The 22,762-nt window shown below is 42.9% G+C and overlaps 2 protein-coding genes across 3 annotated transcripts in view; one reads left to right on the plus strand and one right to left on the minus strand.

Moving 5' to 3' along the window:
• The window catches only part of LOC146975173 (uncharacterized), a 197,031-nt gene that overhangs the window by 33,600 nt on the left and 140,669 nt on the right, over positions 1-22,762 (minus strand). Inside the window, exon 6 of the mRNA XM_085794664.1 lies at positions 8,134-8,247. Coding sequence (XP_085650790.1) covers positions 8,134-8,247 — 114 coding nt within the window. The remainder of the gene's footprint in view (positions 1-8,133; positions 8,248-22,762) is intronic.
• LOC146975174 (LYR motif-containing protein 9-like) lies at positions 13,221-21,609 on the plus strand. 2 transcript variants are annotated; one of them, XM_085794357.1, is made up of 4 exons: positions 13,221-13,336; positions 15,393-15,527; positions 21,346-21,438; positions 21,535-21,609. In XM_085794357.1, the coding sequence occupies exons 2-4, from the start codon at positions 15,402-15,404 to the stop codon at positions 21,550-21,552; spliced, it is 237 nt and encodes a 78-aa protein (XP_085650483.1). In that variant the 5' UTR covers positions 13,221-13,336; positions 15,393-15,401; the 3' UTR covers positions 21,553-21,609. The 2 variants fall into 2 exon arrangements, with proteins under 2 accessions (XP_085650483.1, XP_085650482.1); XM_085794356.1 differs by having other exon boundaries at positions 13,252-13,336; positions 15,356-15,527.

Consider the following 22,762-nt stretch of genomic DNA (forward strand, 5'->3'; position numbering starts at 1 on the left):
TGGACGGATCCTCGCCATCTTCTCAGAGGATCGCGTGCACGGCTCCGGCAACCTGTATACCTTCGCTGGATTCAACCTGTGATGCCGCCGTGCCCGGCCCCCGGCTACCCTCACCTGCTGGCGGAGGTCCCTCTCCCAAGACGCCGGGTCCGCAACGGCGGTGTGGATTTCAGGAACCTTCGGCCGCTGCGCCGTGCATCCAACCAGGGCGGCGGGGAAACGACCGTTAGCCTGGCTCTCCTGAATGCTAGATCGCTAGCAAACAAGACATTTATTCTGAATGACTTTTTCACCTCTCGTGAATTGGATTTTATGTTCCTGACGGAGACGTGGATTCAGATCGGTGAGTCTATCCAGTTCTCTGAACTGCTCCCTCCGGATTGTGTGTATTTCAGCTCCCCCCGATCCACTGGCCGAGGTGGAGGGGTAGCATCTGTTTTTAAATCCAGCTTCCAATGTCGTCTGTCACCGCCGATCTCCTTCTCCAGCTTTGAGCTGCAGACTTTCGTTTTAAACTGCATTACACCCATCATGTGCGCTGTGGTCTACCGTCCGCCTCGGTTCAATAAGGATTTTATTAACGACTTGACGGACTTTGTGGCAGGACTAACAATGAACTATGACCGATTTTTAATTGTTGGGGATTTTAATATCCACGTCTGCTGCGAATCGTGTCCCTTGGTACAAGACTTTCTAAACCTCATTGACTCTTTTAATATTACTCAGTCTGTATCTGACCCAACACATGAAAAGGGACATACACTGGACCTCATATTGTCATTCGGTCTGGAGTTAAATGTCATTGAGATTGTTGACATACACATCTCTGACCACTTTGCTGTTTTATTTAATATCACACTGCCTCATTCCCTGGTTAAACTGTGCGCCACGGAGCGCCGTGTGCGCACAATTAACCCTTCTACTGCCTGTGAATTTTCTGCTGCTTTTTGCGATTCTGTACTGCAGGTTCACGATTGTGGTCTCACCCTTAATGAGCTCTTGGACATGTTTAATGGTACCTGTATTGACATATTAGAATCAGTGGCTCCCTTTAGGTGCAAACGTTCTAAGCGAGTAGGAGAGCCTTGGCTTAATGACACTACTCGCACGTTAAGACGCACATGCAGACGTGCCGAGAGAAAGTGGAAGAAAGATCATCCACAAGTTTCCTTAGAAATTTTAAATGAGTGTCTGATCAAATATCAAAAATCTGTCAAATTTGCTAAAAGTCAGTTTCTATCCAATCTTGTGTCAGCAAACAGCCACAAGCCTCAGTTTCTCTTTAGTACTCTGAATAATCTTTTGAACCCCTGTGATCACAATGCTATTATTCCTTCATCTAAACTGTGTGAAGATTTCTTACATTTTTTTATTGATAAAATTTCTGATATTAGGTCCTCTCTTTTGCCGTCTGCATCAGATCCTGCTGTCCCTCTTATATCCCCTGCTGTCTTTGAGAATTTTGAGCATGTCTCCCTCCAATCTTTAACTGATATTGTAAAGCACCTCAGGCCTTCCTACTGTCCTCTTGACAGCATCCCACCCCGCCTCTTTAAGGAGGTTTTCCATATTATTGGCCCCTGTGTTATGAACCTGATTAATTTATCTCTGATGACCGGCTGTGTTCCAGCTGCTTTAAAACATGCTGTGGTCCAGCCCCTCATCAAAAAGCATAACCTTGACCAGACAGTTTTATCAAATTTTAGGCCCATCTCCAAGCTTCCTTTTCTTTCTAAGGTCTTGGAGAAGGTGGTATATGAACAGCTTCAGTCTTTTATTGATCAAAATGGTATTTCAGAGAAATTCCAGTCTGGGTTTAAGTCACGCCACAGCACAGAAACAGCGCTTTTAAAAAATTTTAATGATCTTCTTTTGACAGCTGACTCTGGTAACTCTGCTGTCCTGGTCCTTTTAGATCTGACAGCTGCCTTTGATACAGTGGATCATAAAATTCTTGTCACGTTTGAACAAGTGTGTGGGCATTAGGGGCACTGTTTTGAAGTGGTTTCAGTCCTACCTCTCAGACCGGAGCTTCTCAGTCCAGCTGGGCCAGCATTCTTCGGCCACTTCCCCTCTAAATTGTGGAGTGCCCCAAGGTTCTGTTTTGGGCCCCCTCCTTTTCTCGATATATATGTTGCCTCTGGGATCCATATTTAGAAAGTACAACATCTCTTTTCATTGTTTTGCCGATGATGTTCAAATCTATCTACCCCTAAAGATAAATGGGCGAGCCTCTGTTCAGGCTCTACTAGACTGCCTTAAAGATATCCAAACTTGGATGGAAGTTAACTTTCTGTCTTTGAACAAAAACAAAACTGAAGTCATTTTATTTGGTCAACAAAATTTGCTTGATGGATATGACAGTGCTATTGGTTCCCTTAAGTCTTACTGTCATCCTTTTGCAAGGAACCTTGGTGTTATTTTAGAGAACGACTTTAGGTTTGACAAGCAGATATCCTCCATAGTCAAGACAAGCTTCTTCCAACTAAGGCTGTTGGCTAAAGCAAAGGTTTATCTCCCAAGAAATGTATTTGAGAGATTAATTCACACCTTTATTACATCACGTTTAGATTATTGTAATTCATTGTTTGTTGGCCTTGACCAGAAAGCACTGCAGTACCCAGGTCCAGACTCTCCACTCGTGGAGACAGAGCCTTCTCAGTCGCAGCTCCTAAGCTGTGGAACAGCCTACCTCTCCATGTTAGAGCTGCACAGTCTGTTGAACATTTTAAAACACTTTTAAAAATGTATCTTTTCTCCTTGGCGTTCACTCCCAGCTAAGCAAGCAATCTTGGTTCTCTCTCTTTCTTTCCCTCTCTCTCTCTCTTTTATTCTTTCTTTTTAATCTAGATTTGTTTTAAAGTGACTACTATCCCTTGTGTTGTTTTTAATTATTTGTTGTTTGTTGTAGTGTTTGTGATTAACTGTGTTGTGCTTTTGCAATTGTACAGCACTTTGGTCAACTGAGGTTGTTTTTAAATGTGCTTTATAAATAAACTGTAACTTGACTTGACTGTTATTAAAAATGCTTTAAAAAAAAAAATCCTTTGCAATATTTCCATTTTGGAGATACTGAATTTTTGGTCTTCACTGAATGTTAGTCATAATTATTACTATTAACTCATTGAGTGCCAACCACGTAATTTCTCGTTTTTCGTTCCCATGTTTAGTGGCGCCCCCCCCGCCCCCGATGGTGGTATTGTGAATAGAACAACCATTGTTGTATTTATCTTACACGAGCCCTTTGATCCAGAAATGCGAGTGTCAGAAGAGCGACAGACACAAACAGAGCAGCTTTCAGAAAAGACGCTCTATCTCCTTTTCTAGAAAAAAAGGAGGGATTTTGGTGAAACCCAGCCATGTTTAGCTTGACTTTTCTCAGGAACGGAGGGACGTAGAAACAAACGGTTTGTGGTCATTTGAAGCATAAAGTTAAACCTTTCAATTGAGCCACAGTATGTGTTGGTGGCAATAATATAGAATACACTATGGCTCTACATAAAAAGTCAAAAATGGTCTAAATTGCCGGTACACTTGACTAAAACTTTGCAAAGGAGCGCGGCACTCAATGAGTTAAAATAAACTGAATAAATAAAGACATGGGATGTTTCATTCAGTGTGTTATGGACATATAGGCCTATATAATGTGTTAGTTTCACTTTTTGAATTGAACACATTCTACATTGCGGAGGCGACGTCTTTCCACTCAGGGCTTCCTTCACCTCTGAAACGGGGCAGAGCTCCGTGGGAAACACCTGCCTGACACAGCAACGTAGGGAACCGTGCATGTCCGCGGAGGGGGAAAAACGGCGTCGCCGTCGCACCGACTGCACGCAGCTACGCGCCGCTTTAATGAGCGCATGTCGCGCGTCTACATTGGAGGTCGGCTGTTATCAGTATAATCAGAGACCATGAATGAGTTCGCCTCATATTCACGTGATTGTCACTGTCAGCCTGTTAGAAAAACATTTTACTGACCCCAGCTGAGACGCTGAGACCCCCCCCCCCCCCAAAACAAAAACTTTTCGGATCTGAACGATTCACACAAGTCACCTAACTGGTCATGAAAAAAGCGAGTTTCGCTTTTCGGCGCGCTGTTTGCATCCCTGAATAATAATTCAGCGACGGCTCTTGTCACCAGAGTCTCCCGGGTCACGCTGCTCTTCCGCCCCGCTGAGCAGAGCGGTCTCCTCCGACAGCGGGTCCCACACGGATGGTAACCGCTCCGCGCGCCCCCCCCCCCCCTTGCCCACCGACAATAATACACCCGGGTCATGTTCGTCTGTGGAGGGATGACATGGACCACGGTCCGACTGGAGCTCCAGGCCGGGTCCAGCTCTGCTCCAGCAGCGGCAGGGGCGGCTGGGATCACCGCCCCCGTAGCCGCAGCTGGGGCGAGCTGGGGGGGATCGAGCTGTGGGATTTCATCGGGCTGATGATGCTGGAAGTGATTTTGCCTCTGATTTTCACCAGATTTAACATTTTATCAAAATTTGCCCAGCTGATCCATTTAAATTATTGAAATATTATCATCATCTGCAAGCAGCAGCTGTAAAACGAGAACCAGTCCCAGAAGCTCCAGGCCCAGAGAACCAGAGAGGGGACCCTCCCAGAGCGCTCCCCAAGAATGGTGCATGGTGCTTTTACATCTCAACTAAACTAAAAAACATGCCAGCTAGCCTGATCCTCCAGTCAGTGCCCTTGACCAAAGGCACTGGCTCATAGTCTGGAGTTGGTCCCCAGGCGCTGCACCGTGGCTGCCCACTGCTCCTCAGGGATGGGTTAAATGCAGAGAAAGAATTTCACTGTACTAGCTGTATATGTGACAAATAAAGTACCTTTACCTTTACCTTTACCTTTACCTTTAACCGATTGTGCCAGATGCGCCAGAGCGCGCACCTCTGTGCCAGGCTCGCGCTCTGCAGCGATTTGTTTATTCATCTTAACAGAGCGCGAGCGAGATTAACACACACATTCACACAGGCTACACACACATACGGGCTACACATGATGCACATACCCACACACACACACATACCTGAGGGGCAGAGGCGCTTGCAGAGCGGCACGGAGAAATGCGCATCTGGTGGTGTGCCCCCCAGGGTGCTCAACCTGGTCAGTGGGTGCTAGAGCACTGGAGCCTATGTATATGTTTGATGCCCTGCCCTGAAAGCGGTAGCCTATTATAATGAATACACTTATATTTGATTTAGATTTGACCGTCCTACTGGTTTTAGAAATGAATTCATATTTATGATTCATGCATGCTGGTATGCTTAAAGTCAGTGTTGTTCTGATGGTCCTAATGTTTGTTTTTTTCTAATTAAGACATCTATTTTGGTGGTTTATTACATAATGCACCAAATTATTACATTTTCTTCATAAAAAAGTGTAACACCCGTAATATGTAATAAGTGATGTAAAATGTAACAACTTATTACAAAATGCGGCAAAGTTTATTACATATTGCGTTCAAGATTTTTATTACAAAATGTGGCAGATTATTACAAAATGCGGCGTTATTACACAATGACGTGAAGATTTATTACATTATTACATAATGCGGCATTATTACATAATGCGGCGTTACAGGATTATATCCCATAATTAAATAACAATCCTTGATTTGTTTCTATTTTACTGTAGATAAAAGCTGGAAACTATGATGAAGATTTCTTTTACATCAGAAAACATCATTTATCTGTGTGTTTTGTTCTGTAGATGAGTTGAAGTTTCTAGTTTCTACATGAATTTTGCTGGTCCTCTCTCTCAGTATTTGTGGACGTTTGTTGGTCTGCTCCTGTAAGAAGCAGCTGCTGAGATTCTCCTTCAGCTCCTGTAACTGATGTGATCCTCTGTCTCTGCTCTCTGTGTCTGACGTCACTCTGAACTCACTAGAAACCACTGATCGGCCCGTCGCCCTGTTGCACACCTCAAAGCTGCCACCAGGAGGCGACTTGATGCAGCCGACATCACCATGTTCCTTCTACCAGGTGGAAACAAGACCATCAACATTTAGCGTGAATGAAATGATTTTCACCCAGTGGTTATTTCCTGTTTAAGTAGATGGTGCTGACATATTTCCTGTTGCTTCTGTGCTGCACCGAGTGTAAGAGTTTTTTTGTTTGTTTTTTTAAAGCACCTTTATTATTTATTATTATATTTATGTTTTATTTGGTTTTTGAATTGTATCCTAGTCAAATAGTTGTATTTTCCTTTTACCTGTGAGAGGACATTTTGCTTTCTTTTTGTTCCTCCTGAGCCCCCGTAGTCCTCCAGGCTTCTGTAGCCCCTCCCTTCTTCCCCTCACAGTCATGTTTACATTGGCTGAGGGTGAGTTCGGCTGGGGAATCCTGCCAACCTGTTTTTCTTGTTTTCGGTGTAAATGTGGGTTTAACCTATTGAATGTGTGATGGATTTGCAGAGAATGGGGAGGGGGGGGGGGGCGACACACAGGATAGGGCTGCTCCGTCCGGGATTCAAACTGGGGCCGCCTGCAGTGACTATAGCCTCAACACATGGGGCGGCTGCTCTACCGACTGAGCTAAACACCGCCCCGAATATGTTTATCAGTTGATTTCAGTAGTTTTTACATTCTGAACTAGTTTTGTAAACTAAACTACAGATCATTCGGCTGCCTCGTTTGGAGCTACGTACAGAGACTGTGGTTCTTTGTGTGTAATGAGTGTCCTTCTGTATGTTTAGGGTGAGATTTAAAAGACGAACGACGACAAGTGTGGTATCTAAATTGTCGTCTGCAGGTTTGTTATTTAAAGTTTTAGACGTAGCAAATGCTGCGTGTTTTTGTTTTGGCGCTCTCTGTTCATTTAGTAGCTACACACCCCATGTTTTGCATTTATTCAGGACAGATAGCCTATGTTTTGTCATTTCCATTGGAAATATTAATGGAAATAATACAGAAAAAAAGTGTAAAAGTTCTGTTTACAATGACTGAGGGGCGAGATATAACAGACGGATGATGACAAGTGTGGTATCTGAATTGTCGCCCGCAGGTTTGGGCCGAATAAACGTGTGAGAACACTACAGAATCCTTCTCTTCCTTCTTGTGCCAACTCGCATTGGTTACATAAGCATCACTGAATATTAAAGGACAATTCCAGGCGAATTCAACTCTGGGGTGTATTTTCATATCATTTTAGGTCTAAAAGAATGAATCTGAAGATTTTCAGTTTAATGTCTCCTGTTTTACGGTAGTTGCATCTGTCCCCGCATCGCCACGGCAGCAATGAATGGGAGTGGATGTAAGTTCCGCTGTTTAGGCTGTTTCCAGCCCTCAAAGCCACAGACAGCGTCAGATGGAGACTCAAACATGCACCCAGAAGTTTATTTACTTCAAGCAAGCCGGCATGTTTGTAAAACTAGATCTAATTCAGAGTCTCCCAGAGTCTCGCGCGAGACCCAGTTGCCGTGCGCGGTGTATTCAGGTGCAGTGGGAAAAGCTACCGTTTGTGTCATAAACACAGGAATATCAACTCTTGACTTGCTTCAAGTAAAGAAAACTTCTCGGCGCATGTTTGAGTCTCCACCTGATGCTGTCTGTGGAAAAAAATGTACACTTCAAGCAAGTAAAGAGTTGATATTCCTGTGTTTATGACACAAGCGGTAGCTCCTACTGCGCCTGAATACACCAGCACTGCAACTTCGGGCTTGCGCGAGACTCTGGGAGACTTTGAATTAGATCTAGTTTTACAAACATGCCGGCTTGCTTGAAGTAAATAAACTTCTGGCTGCATGTTTGAGTCTCCATCTGACGCTGTCTGTGGCTTTGAGGGCTGGAAACAGCCTAAACAGCAGAACTTACATCCACTCCCATTCATTGCTGCCGTGGGGACGCGGGGACAGATGCAACTACCGCAAAACAGGAGCAATTAAACTGAAAATCTTCAGATTCATTCTTTTAGACCTAAAATGATATGAAAATACACCCCCGAGTTGAATTCGCCTGGAATTGTCCTTTAACATGTGGATGTTCAAGCAGGGACTCTTTACTGCAGCTGGACAATGTGTGTCATAGTTATAACTCAGATTTGAAAGAGAATCATTGAAATGTGACTCCACAGGAGGAACGTTCAACAGAAACACAACAGCCTTGAAATTGAGCTTTTATCTTACATCTGATCAGCTGATCCACGTCCTCCTTTAAAGTTAATGACATCTTCCTTTGACCAGTCGCTCTTTAAAGACAGACAGCTGGGTTCAGGAGAGTCTGGTCTCTGCTGCTGGATCCTGAAACAACAACACAACTGATAAATGTGCATGTTGGAGAAAAACTGATGAGAAATATCTTCAACCTTTTAATAAACACAACAACTGACTTTTAGAGAGAAAAGTCTTTCTGACTGTTTTAAACTCTGACCTTTGACCTCTGGTCCTGTGTTTACGTTTCACACACAGTTTCTTAGAGGGAGGGGCTCCCTCCTCTCTGTCCTCACACTGATCCATGCTGCTGAGCTCACATCCACATCAGCTCACACACACTTTGTAGCTTCACCTGCAGAGGAAACACACATCATTCATCTGCACAGCAGCTCACATGTCCATCATGTCTCCAGCTGCTCCTCCACTGATTGGCTCTTCTCCTCTGCTTCATATCAGTGTCAGTTGAATGCAGTCACACAGCAGTGAGGAAGAGGAAGCTGCCATCAGCTGCTGTACTTCTACTATCAGTCCACTAGATGGCGTCATGAAGCTGCAGCCCAGCAACATGATCCATGGACCACTGTTTCCATCCACTGACACACACAAGGACTGAGATCCACTGAGTTGATGTGACACAGTCTCTGTGTGGACAGCGTCCCTGTAGAAAACCACTGGATCAAACAAGCTACAGCTGATTATTACACACACAACAACTGGGCCAAGACGTATTTCACCTCACAGCTCCACTACCACAACAACAAACATCAGAAGTTCTTTTTTAACCCTTTTTTTAATGGCAGCAAATAGTAACATCCATTGTCCTCTGGGCAGCAGAAAACATAACATTATCACACAAATTTATGTTTTCATCTTTTTATTCAACTTCAGACCCGCGACCCTTTTTGGTCATGTTAAAACCAGCTCATTAGTCATGCACATTAGCAATGCACCTCTGGGGGGTGGGCGCAGACTGTGCTGCTCTGCACCCGCCCAGCCACCTCCTCGCACCCCACCCCCCACTCGCTGACAGCTGGACATTGTACAATTACAGATTCAGCGCGTTTAGCATAAAACTCCACACTGGGATTCGATCCCAGACTGGAATATAGTCCTTGATCACGGTGCAAGCTGCTCTACCAGGTGAGCTATACCTGTTATACCTTGACAGCTACACCGAGCTGCCAAGCCTTTCACCTCTGAGCCAGATGAAGAGCGGGGCGGGAGCTAGTAGCACTAGTGCCCTCCCCTGGAGCTGTGACACCCTCAACTCTCGGTTCTGTCGGTCCAGACTTTACAGTTACAGCTCTGACTCAGCTACAGTAACATTATAATAACACAACAACAACAACACAACCACAAGTTGAAGGGCAGAGAACTCAGTAACGACAGGTGTTAACGAGGAAAACATCCAGACTGTTCACCTTACCTTCACACGAGGGAATAAACTGCCACACAACCGCTGGGTCAAAGTGAAAGTAAACTTTAAAGAGGAAGTGGGGGAGGGGAGGTGACTTCTGTAATCTGAGTAGACAGACTGGTGTTTTTACTGCAGTTTATTTCTACTACTGAACCATAAAGAGTTAAAACATTAATGATAATATCGATCTCCAGTCTGCCGCTTGTCAGTGACTCTGTGTCTGAACTCATCTCCAGTTTCCTCCAGGACGCTGCAGGACTCCATGAAGCGACACGAGGGGGCGACACCGCTCCGTGTGGTGGAAACATGACACCAGACAAACAGATGACGACACATCCGACTCAACACATCCATGATCCGACTACGGTTTGTTATGGAAAGTCTCCGGAGGAGGAGAAGACGTCTGAGAGACACTGAGAGAGTTTAATATAATACATCCATGGTTTAAACCGAGACACCGACGGAGACAACAGAGAGTTTAAACTGAAATGTAAGTGCATTAAAAAAAAAAAAAACCCTCCTTTATTGCTCTTAGCGGTGAGCTCAAACAATACATAACCTCCATCAGATTTTTAAGCAACCAGAAAGCGATTAAGACTGTTAATATATGTGAAAACTTTTTTTGTAAACTTGTAAATTCCCCCTGGCGTATTATAATAAAGATGTGCTTTATATATTGCATATTATTTTGAAAAAATGTTTTGTAATGTGAAACAAAGTTTTGAATAAAAAAAAATGATGTGAGTATTTAAAATAAGTAGGCTATTCAAGTACATAGGATATTTCATAAAGTAGAGTGCCTATCTAAAGTGTGCAGGGATGTTCTGGGTATTTAAAATAAATCAAATACATTCAAGTACATAGGATTTCACATAAAGTGCTCATTGTTCAGTGACAATAATATGTAGGAGAGGAGAAGGGACCTGAGTGGAGCTCCACAGGGATGGAGCTACCCACCAAGGTGACCTAATGCAGTTCCAGTTTGATGCTGGCACTGCGTTGTCAGGTTGAGAATGCCCAGTAGGGACGAGGCCAGAGGTGGGTAGAGCAGCCAAAAACTGTACTCAAGTAAGAGTAGAGTTACTTTAGAATAATGTTACTCAAGTAAAAAGTAAAACTCCAGTCTCCCTGAAACTGCCAGTTTGAGTCTGCCATTGGTTCACAGCAGTTTGAAGGCAGAAAAACTCAGAAAGGCAATTTTGCACTTCCTTTTCTGCTGATATGTGCTCTAACACAAGAAAAATGCCACAGGAACATGTGAAAAGCTCAAAAAACACGATTTTCACGGGAGTGGTCTTTAATACTAATTTCACACTTTTTTTGGTAATTCATACCTAATTTTTATTAAATAATACCTATTTTTTGAGTTTCACAAAACAGAAAATCTGAATAATTTCAAATATAGTAAAGATCAAAGGGAAATGAATTGATGGATTAACAGACACTGGTATATGACAAACTTCCATCAGGATTTTTTTTTTTACTGGCAGCAAATAGTAACATCCATTGTCCTCTGGGGTCAAAATGACCCCAACTGGGTGATGTGGGTTAGGGTTAAAAAGCACAAAACACAACATTATCACACATATTTGTGTTATAAAACATATCAACATTCATTTCCAAAACATTTAACATTTAACAGCAGAAAACTAACGTTTCATCATCATCTATACCTCGCTGCCCCTCACCCAGCTGCCCCTCACTCAGCTGCCCCTCGCCCAGCTGCCCCTCACCCAGCTGCCCCTCACTCAGCTGCCCCTCACCCAACTGCCCCTCACCCAGCTGCCCCTCACCCAGCTGCCCCTCGCCCAGCTGCCCCTCACCCAACTGCCCCTCACCCAGCTGCCCCTTGCCCAGATCCTGGTCCACCACTCTAAAGGGTTATTCTGCATTCTGCCCTCGCCAGACTGATGTCAAAACAGGTGAAATGGGCCAAAAATGCAACGCACACATCTGCACACAACACACTATTACTACCTGCATCTGAGGACACATGCAGACTGATTCTGAATGAAGACTGATTCTGAAACGTTAGTTTTGAAAGATTGGATGTGCTGATGCTGTTAAAAGTTTTGGAAATGAATGTTGTGTCTTATAACACAAATATGTGTGATAATGTTATGTTTTGTGTTTTTTAGCAGTCAAACCAGTTGGGGTCATTTTCTGTTTTGTGAATGGGTATGATTTCATATAAATGAGGTGTGAAATTAAAGGGATAGTATCTTTCTTTTTTTTTAAAGTGGGGTTGTATGATCTCCAAATAGCCCCTAAGTACTTTAATTGCAGTAGAAGACTCTCTGCACTCCTCCCGTTAGCAACGCCAGCCCATAATAGCCCTGCCCAGAGATTTACAACATACAGTGTTGTGAACAGACCCAAAGAAACGGCCTATTTTCACGGCCTAAAAGAGGTTTTACCTGAAAAAATACACAGTTCCATTGTTCGCTATAATATAATTTTTTCCAGCCCTTCAAAGTGCAGGAAAAACACAGTTTTTATTTGGACCTAACCAACTCACGTATCCCTCCGCCCAGGGTTAGCGACGCCAATCAGCAAAACTGTGTTTTTCCTGCACTTTGAAGGGCTGGAAAAAATTATATTATAGCGAACAATGGAACTGTGTATTTTTTCAGGTAAAACCTCTTTTAGGCCGTGAAAATAGGCCGTTTCTTTGGGTCTGTTCACAACACTGTATGTTGTAAATCTCTGGGCAGGGCTATTATGGGCTGGCGTTGCTAACGGGAGGAGTGCAGAGAGTCTTCTACTGCAATTAAAGTACTTAGGGGCTATTTGGAGATCATACAACCCCACTTTAAAAAAAAAAATGCTACTATCCCTTTAATAGGTTGGTCTGAAGTTGAATAAAAAGATGAAACACAACTTGTGTGATAATGGTATATTTTGTCCTCTGGGGACGAAGAGTGTTACTAAATTCAATAAAACACCCATAATTCTGCAACCTGTTTGATGAAAAACAAGCAAATTATGAAGGAAATAACTTTGGTTTGGGGTGAAAATGAGCCCAGGACAACATGAGGGCTAATGACAGACACTGAGTCCACATCAGTCCTGTAGTAAATCTACAGACAGACCACTCTACTCACCACAGACAAAGTCCCAGCTGTCCGGACGAGCTTCTCCCGACAACATCCACACAACATGGAGGACTCGGTTCTGTCGGTCCAGACTTTACAGTTACAGCTCTGACTCAGCTACAGTCACATTATAATAACACAACAACAACACAACCACAAGTTGAAGGGCAGAGAACTCAGTAACGACAGGTGTTAACGAGGAAAACATCCAGACTGTTCACCTTACCTTCACACGGGAAAATAAACTGCCACACAACCGCGTGGTGAAAAGTGAAAGTAAACTTTAAACAGGAAGTGGGGGAGGGGATGTCACTTCTGTAATCTGAGTAGAGAGACTGGTGTTTTTACTGCAGTTTATTTCTACTACTGAACCATAAAGAGTTAAAACATTAATGATAATATCGATCTCCAGTCCGCCGCTTGTCAGTGACTCTGTGTCTGAACTCATCTCCAGTTTCCTCCAGGACGCTGCAGGACTCCATGAAGCGACACGAGGGGGCGACACCGCTCCGTGTGGTGGAAACATGACACCAGACAAACACATGACGACACATCCGACTCAACACATCCATGATCCGACTACGGTTTGTTATGGAAAGTCTCCGGAGGAGGAGAAGACGTCTGAGAGACACCGACGGAGACAACAGAGAGTTTAAACTGAAATGTAAGTGCATTAAAAAAAAAAAAAAAACCCTCCTTTATTGCTCTTAGCGGTGAGCTCAAACAATACATAACCTCCATCAGATTTTTAAGCAACCAGAAAGCAATAAGACTGTCAATATGTGAAAACTTGAACATTTTTTTGTAAACTTGTAAATCCCCCCTGGCGTATTATAATATAGATGTGCTTTATATATTGCATATTATTTTGAAAAAATGTTTTGTAATGTGAAACAAAGTTTTGAATAAAAAAAAAAGATGTGAGTATTTAAAATAAGTAGGCTATTCAAGTACATAGGATATTTCATAAAGTACAAAGTGACAAGTAGAGTGCCTATCTAAAGTGTGCAGGGATGTTCTGGGTATTTAAAATAAATCAAATACATTCAAGTACATAGGATTTCACATAAAGTGCTCATTGTTCAGTGACAATAATATGTAGGAGAGGAGAAGGGACCTGAGTGGAGCTCCACAGGGATGGAGCTACCCACCAAGGTGACCTAATGCAGTTCCAGTTTGATGCTGGCACTGCGTTGTCAGGTTGAGAATGCCCAGTAGGGACGAGGCCAGAGGTGGGTAGAGCAGCCAAAAACTGTACTCAAGTAAGAGTAGAGTTACTTTAGAATAATGTTACTCAAGTAAAAAGTAAAAAGTAGCCATTCAAACATTTACTTGAGAAAGAGTAGAAAGTACTTGGTGAAAAATCTACTCAAGTACTGAGTAAATGCTGAGTAACCTCTGATTTGTTCCTTTAATGATCAGCGTGTAAATGTAGGCCTCATCAAATACACAAAAATATAATAGCAATGAAAAAATTCAGATATTGCAACAACATTTAACAACTAAGACAATAGCCTAAATTACTTTTTCTTTTTCTTTTTTACAAAGTAACATAAATGAAGACAAATTCAGCCACAATAACTTACATAGGCCTATCTCTGAAAGATCTATGAACTGTCCATAAGCTCTTTGTGTGCGGTCATGTGACTGCCTGGCTCTGTCTGATTGGTTACACGGAGTCAAACGTCGCGAGTGGCTACATCTGATTGGTGAAACGCAGTCATGTGACAGAGGCTCGGAAGTATCTCCATTAAAACATAAACAAACAATTTGCACGTTGGATCGATGAGAAAAAGTAGCGAGTAACGACCGGAATGAAGCTCAATGTAACGGAGTAAAAGTACCGCTTCTTCTGAAGAAATATACTCAAGTAAAAGTAACAAGTATGCTGCATTGAAACTACTCTTAGAAGTACAATTTATCCAAAAAGTTACTCAAGTAAATGTAACAGAGTAAATGTAGTGTGTTACTACCCACCTCTGGACGAGGCTGCCCACCAGGGTCTCATCCCTACTGGTACCTACTGGTCTCCTATGTACAGGGGTCCACGACTGCTGACTCACAATCCAGTTTCTGACCTTACGAGTAAAACAGAGGTAGTCACACTGCAAAAACTCTAATATTTTACCAAGAATATTTCTCTTATTTCTAGTCAAAATGTCATTTCTAGTCAAAACTAATCTCATTATACTTAAAAAGTAGCTTGTTTTAGACACTTTTTCCTTCTTTCAAGCAGATTTTCACTTGAAATAAGTAGAAAAATCTGATAGTGGAGCAAGTTTTTCTTCCTTATTACAAGCACAAAAAAACTTGCTTTCACTGGCAGATTTTTCTACTTATTTCAAGTGAATATTTGTGTGAAACAAGTGAAAATGATCTAAAAACAAGTTAATGTTTTGGTGATGAGTCTTATTTTAAATGGAAAGAGATTAGTTTTGACTAGAAATTAGACATTTTGACAAGAAAAAGGACAAATATTCTCAGAAAGATTTAGAGTTTTTGCAGTGCAGTGGTGTTTTTGAGGTGCTCTGGAAGTCTGTTCCATTCACTGATGGTTTTGCTGGTGTGTTAAAGTGTTGTTAGTGTGTTAGCTAACAGTAGCTGTATAGACCTGAGCAGGTGTTACATCTCCGAGAGCTTCTTCTTCCTCTTCTTCTTCTTCTTCCTGACTGTGACTGTGAAGCTGCTGAAGCTCAGAGCTGCTGTCTGTGACTCCACAGGAGGAGGGGATGCCACCTTTAGCTGGAGCAGAGCTGGTCCACACCCCGCTGCAGCTCTATCCATATCTCCTGAGGTGCTGCAGGCTGCTGCCCAACACGGCCATGCAGCAACACTATCCACACGCCGTACGACAGGTGAGCTGCTCAGGTACACACACACACACACACACACACACACACACACACACACACACACACACACACACACACACACACACACACACACACACACAGGTGTAACGCTGCAGACGGATGCTCGACTCTCTCTAGTGACGGTCTCTTTTTTTCTTTTTTTATACTTTATTGCAGAATTCAAGTTCATATTCCAGCACATATCTTATCAGTCACTGGCACGTTCCTGCAACATTTATGACATTTTTTAAAACATTTTTTAGTGTGTGTGTGTGTGTGTGAAAAACATCAAAGAAAAAAGTGAAAAATAGATGGATTCAAAAAAAAAGAATAAAAAATAAATATATATATAGATAGAAACAAAAATTGCAATATATACATAATAAATAAACTACTAAATAAACCTTTCTTCAGAGCTGAAAACATCCGTTTATTTATTTATATAATCAAACCACTTATTCCATCTCTTCAGACATTCTGGTTCTTGTTTTCTGACTCTGTATGTCATTTTTTCCATTTCCAGAATACTGTTTACAGTTCATTTCCAGTTGTTAAAAGAAGGTGAGATAGATTTTTGCCAATTTCTTGTGATTTGTTTCAAAGCTGTTATTCTAAGTATTCTGTATAAATATTTGTCTTTTTCTGTTGTAAGTTCGGCTGGTGTTATTCCTAAAACTATACATTTCGGTTCCAGTGTTTTTTTAAACTGGAAAATTGAAAAGAAAGATTCCATAATCTTTTTCCAAAAAGGTTTTAGTGATGGACAAAATAGAAAATATGTGAGTGGTTCGCATGGTGCTCCCCACAATTTGGCCAACAGTCTGAGGTAATGGATGTTGTGAATTTAGACTGTATGTTTGGAGTAATGAAAAAACGTGTGTATACCTTCCATGATAATTCCCTCCAATATCCAGAACTTGTTGTTTTGTGTATTGTGCTATAAGCATTTTTCCAATCGTCGTCTTCTATTTGTACTTGATTGATCTTGATTCCACTTTGTCCTAATTAGGTCTTGTGTTTCTTCACTGTCTCCTAGTATTTCATATATTTTTGAGAGCGTATTCTTGATATCTAAATCATAATTTTTTATCATAAAAGTTATTAATTGATGTTGTTCGTGGTGACCCTCACACACACACACACACACACACACACACACCTGTGCTGACGGGCCAGGTGTAACGCTGCAGACGGATGCTGGACTCTCTCTAGTGACGGTTTCTGAGCTGAGGATGCAGAGAGAAGCTGGATGGAGCTGCAGACTGGTTAGATGGACAGTCTGATGACGTCACATGTTTAGTGTTGAGTTTAGATTTGATGATCCTGAATTGATTGATTGATTTGATCCTGATCAGATGTTGTTAGTGTTCAGTGAGTTTGTCGTTTGTTTTCCTGTTTGTTCTTTGTGTTTTTATTTCATTTCTCCACGTCGGGGCACCAGAGAATAAATATGTGGGGCTACGGTGGGAGGGAGGAGTCACTACTGTCACTGTCATTTCATCTTCAACATCATGTGGAGGAAAACATTAAAGGACAATTCCGGGCAAATTCACCTCAGGCTGTATGTTCCTAACATTTTAGGTCTAACAGAAGGAATCTGAAGGTTTTCAGTTTAATTGCTCCTGTTTTGTGGTAGTTGTGTCTGTCCCCGCATCGCCACGGCAACGATGAATGGGAGTGGATGTAAGTTCTGCTGTTTAGGCTGTTTCCATCCCTCAAAGCCACAGACAGCGTCAGATGGAGACTCAAACATGCAGCCAGAAGTTTATTTACTTCAACAAGCCGACATGTTTGTAAAACTAGATCTAATTCAAAGTCTGGCGGAGTCGAGACCCAAGTTGACGCTCGGTGTGTTCAGGTGCAGTGGGAAGCTCCCGTTTGTGTCAGAAACACAGGAATATCAACTCTGGACTTGAAGCTTGAAGTAAATAAACTTCTGGCTGCATGTTTGAGTCTCCATCTGACGCTGTCTGTGGCTTTGAGGGATGGAAACAGCCTAAGCAGCAGAACTTCAATCCGCTCCCATTCATCGTTGCCGTGGCGACGCGGGGACAGACACAACTACCGCAAAACAGGAGACATTAAACTGAAAACCTTCAGATTCCTTCTGTTAGACCTAAAATGATAGGAACATACAGCCTGAGGTGAAATTGTCCTTTAAAGTAACAGTGATTTATTTATTTGGTTCATTTCGGGCATGTCAATTAGTCATCATCATCACACATCATCTCAATCCAATTAATACAATACACATGACCGAAAGGGAAAGCGGGAGAAGCAAAAGCTTATCTAGTCCCGCCCCAAAATGATGATGATGATGATGATGATGATGATGTCACTACAGGTTATTATCCCTGAGGGAGGTTTGATTGACAGCCAGCAGTAGTAAACACACGTCAACAAACACAAACTGTTGCAGCTGTTTATTTATTCATTGTTTGTATTTAGTGTTGTTTAGTTTAAAGGTTCATGAGGCAAGAAATGCACACGCGTTTTAAGTTTTTTACTGCTGATGGGCGATGAAGCGTTAAAAACCAAAAAGAATGAGCCCACCCGCGTATCTCTCTGTTGCCTTGAACAGGCTGTGTGCTGCATAATGCGCTGCAATTCTGGGTCAGAATTTCCCGCGCTGTCCGCGGATGTGACGTCAAATGATGCTGCATGCGCGTCCTCGACAGCTTCGGCTTTCCTCCGCTTGCGACTAGCGGTCGGCGGATGTCTTGCAGCCTGAACAGTTAAGCCTTGTTTATACTTTCGCCTGGCTCCGTTGGCAGTTGGCGCGCGCACCTCGGCAGAGCGCACAGGCGTTTATACTTGCCGCATTCACCGTTGCAATATTCGTAGCAAAGACAGGGGGCGGTAGATAAAAAAATACAATAGGAAGTAGCAGAAGCAACTAAAAACAGAGAAGAAGTAAGCAGGATTTCTCCTGTAGCTCTACTATTTACCTTAATTAAAAAGCTCCGGTGTAATTGTGATAGTTAACTACATGATTTGAAAACCAACCGTCCTTGCAACATCAGTGTAGTAGTTATATAACGTTATCGATCGCTCCATGTATTGATTTTTCGCCGGCTTGTTGTAAACAGATGCACATGGAGGAGAGGAGGGACCGGATTTGCATAGTTCCTCGAGTTCTGGGTCATTTGATGGTCTTTATAACTTAATTACGAGTTGTACAAATGCTAGAGCGTACCAGCTCAGCCAGTCTTCCCTCAAATTCATCCATTTTGAACCGAGCGACACTCGCGCGGCGCGCGCCAAGTTTCAAAATCCTGGAGGTGCGCGACAGCCCGTCGCGAGGTGCGCGTTTACGTCATTTGTGGCGCGCGAGCCTCGCGCACTCGCGACTGCGTCGAGTATAAACCAGGCTTTAATGTGAGCAGCGAGTAGAGAAATAACGTCACTTTCTTACATTTTAATATTTTTTCATGCAAGAAAGTGACGGTTTAGATTCCCAATCTGTTGTCAGTTTATCCAAATAACGTCTGTAAGTAGATTTGCTCCGACATTTTTCGGAGGAGTGCAGAGCCACACACACGCAGCAGCAGCAGCGGCTCGTCACAGAGGCTGCAGCCGGGGAGCTGAGCTCATCGGCCGGTCAACCTCTGTCCTCCTCCCAGGGAAGAAAACCAGCCCAGTAACTTCCCCACAGGTTTTTAGCATAGACTGTAAAAAGAGGTTTTTAGAGGTTTTCTGCCGGCTGGTTGAATTGGAGGAGAGCAGAGTCACTAGAGCAGCCGAGCGGCAGCAGCGGCTCACAGAGGCGGCGGCGGCGGCCGGTGCTGACCTGATGCCCGGGCGGTCAACCTCCGGGTGTCGCGGTAAATTGAGCACTGTACAATGAGTGCGGCATGGCGCATTTACTGTTTATTAACAGCCAGGTGTGTAGCCTACGTGTGTGTGTGTGTGTGTGTGTGTGTGTGCATGCGTGCGTGCGTGCGTGCGTGCGTGCGGTGTATGTGTGTGGTGAGAGAGACAGCAGGTAGAGGGGCTGACTGGCAGAGATGAGAGATAGTGAAAGCTGTTCTTTTTTTCTGTGAGAGACTGCTGCGGTGGACACAAACCAAACTGTGGCGGCTGATTAATGGAAAACACTGGTATAGTAACGTTGTGCCGTTTCCAATTCAGCCACAGTGTCACTGTCACAGCATCAGCTGCACTGCTGTGGAGAGTTGATGCGCGCTCCCGCACCAGCTTGGCTGATGGCTGCAGTAACCCTGACGGCCGCTACGGCCGTTGTATCGCTAAGGACATGGGTGCAGATCCCGGGGGGGACGGGGGGGACATGTCCCCCCTAATTTCTGAAAACCATGAATTGTCCCCCCCAATAAAAATACCCTAAATTATTAAAAATTGAACAAATGTATTTTCAGATTTCACATTTTTCACATTTTAGATTCACATATAAAAAGAAATGATTTAAATGATGGAACTAATAATGTTTGACAAATATATTTCTGACTCCATATTCCATCTCTAGTAGGGAGGTTCAGCCCAACAAATAGGCCTTTGACTTCAAGTCATGATGCAAAGGTCCCCTTTGGCATGGAAGTACTTTAGGGTCATACAAATAAATCTCTCCTAAGACACAAGTGAGATCACACTTTGTATCCGAAATAAGCGCGTTTTTTAAAAAATTGTTAAAAATAATTGTATTACTCTGGTTTCCTCCACTACGATGTAAATGGGTAGTTTCTTTCACAGATGCCGATGAAATCAGGAGGCTTTAAAAGGCTCTAAAAAATGACCTCCCCAATCTTCGGGCTTCATTTATTGATATTCATCTGGGAAGGTCGGAGGGAGGGGAAAGATAAGAACGTGTAGACATTACATACCTGAGTCCCTTAGAATTATGATTTACTAACACTTAAGTAAGCAGTGATTTGTGCTGTTTAGGACAAATAAACCAGAGAGGTAAGCACAATAAATGATTCCCTGTGCAGTACTTTTTGAATGATATGGCGAGCCTCTACCAAGTTGTGATTTATGGTGGCATGTTATGAGTTGCAAACGGTTAAACCCCCCCCCCAAAAAAACACTTTTGTGTCCCCCCCAATCCTGACATCGGATCTGCACCCCTGGCTAAGGAGTTTTATTCCTTGATCTTGCCTCAAGCTCCTTTAATATTTAGTTTAGATCTGATTTTCCTGAATTGATTTATTTGATTTAACTCTGATCAGATTCTGTTAGTTTATTATTTGTGTAGTTCAGGTGTTCTCCTGTTTATTATTGGTGTTTTATTTCATTTGATCACGTCACCAGAGAATAAATGTGTAGGGCTGCAGTGAGGGACCAGCATGCACCTGGGTGGGCTGATGGGTTTTGTTTTGTTTTGTTCTTTTCTTGCTCCTTTCTGGTCAAATAAACATTTGTAGTTAAAACTGGACTTTGCATGGTCATGATGTTTCTCTCAGCTGTCTACACCACGACCCATGGTGCAGCAGTGGCCCTTTGATTCTTTAGGATTTTAAGTTTGATTTGAAGCTTTTATTAGTTTCCACAAACAGCCACTACAATGACTGATCGCCTGTCTGATCTCCTCAGGCCCCTGCTGCTGCTGCTGCTGCTGCTGCTGCTGCATTCACACATTCACACACAGATCAGGAAAACCTGAGAAAATCCAGGATTAAGTCTGAAACTGAGGATTCTTTTCATTATTATCAGTTATTCTCGTCCAAAACGTCCAATTCTTCCATTTAGATTTTAAAAATGAAGGAAAGAAACACAGTGGAAAAACTCAAACCAGAGAAATAATAATGATAATCATGATGATAATATTATTAATAAAGTGTCCTGATTGATGAGTTTGTGTTTCCAGGGTTACACCAGTCACTCAGATGAGGACGACCCAGAGAGGATCCAGATGATCATCCAGAGAGCGATAACAGACGCTGACTGGATTCTAGATAAAGTGAGTTTATTAATAATAATAATAATAATAATAATAATAATAATAATATTGTCAGACAGACCAACACACGTCAGTCTGTCCTCTCTGTGGTTGCAGTACACCAAGAAGAAGTGAGGAGAAGGAGGCAGCAGCTGCTCACATCAACTATGAAGCTCATTGTTTCTATCAGATAAATACGGAGCCCTAGATATATCATGGAATAAAAAAAATATAATTTGTGGCCACGAAATAGCAAGTCGTTCCCACGAAATAGTAAGTCGTTCCCACGAAATAGCAAGTCGTTCCCACGAAATAGTAAGTCGTTCCCACGAAATAGTAAGTCGTTCCCACGAAATAGTAATTTGTCAACCCTTACACTGATATGAATATTTATCTACGGAGCCCTAGATATATCATGGAATAAAAAAAATATAATTTGTGGCCACGAAATAGCAAGTCGTTCCCACGAAATAGCAAGTCGTTCCCACGAAATAGCAAGTCGTTCCCACGAAATAGTAAGTCGTTCCCACGAAATAGTAAGTCGTTCCCACGAAATAGTAATTTGTGGCCACGAAATATTAAGTCGTTCCCACGAAATAAATTTGTTCCCACGAAATAGATATAACGTGCGCACGAAATACTAATGTACTCCTGGACACATATGCGCCGATTCCGTGGGCGCTCCGGTGCACGAGCAGCCACCCACTGACCAGGTTGAGCACCCACTGAGGCGGCACGCCACCAGATGTGCATTAGTGCCGCCTCGGCCCCTCAGCTGTGTGTCTGTGGGTAGCTCGTGTGTGCGTCGCCTGTGTCAATGTATTAACACTAGAACCGCCAACATTCTAATCCCCCTTAAAACGCCACAGCGGTCTCGTCATGTGTACATTGTTTCCAGTCGCAAACAGTTCTGTAAGTGGAAAAAATAATATTTAATTTTTAGTAGTGTTAGTCCTTCTTCATATTATGTGGGTTGGGGTCTTGATTGGATGTGGTTGGGGGGTTAGACTGAGTGATGTTACAGCACCGCTTGTTGCACCTGCAGCACACACTTCTGCCTACAGCTGAAAGTGACGCATCTGGACACATGTGCTGCTCTCATGTCAAGAGTCGATGTCGCTGGTCACTGGATTTTTATTTTTTCTAGGTCAGTTTGTTATCAGCTCCAGTGTTTTACAGTTGTTCTACCTGGATACTACGTAGTTTAGGCTCCACGCCCACAGAAACCCGTTATTACCGGACTGGACAGCAGCCGAGAGAATTAGGCTATTATTACGTTATAATTCAATAATCATTAACGAGAGTGAGTAGGCTATACATATGGCGCTTTATATCCAACACAGAC

This window comes from Trachurus japonicus, chromosome 13 (genome assembly GCF_045865225.1).
Source record: "Trachurus japonicus isolate A0001 chromosome 13, Traja_1.0".
Taxonomy (NCBI): domain Eukaryota; kingdom Metazoa; phylum Chordata; class Actinopteri; order Carangiformes; family Carangidae; genus Trachurus; species Trachurus japonicus.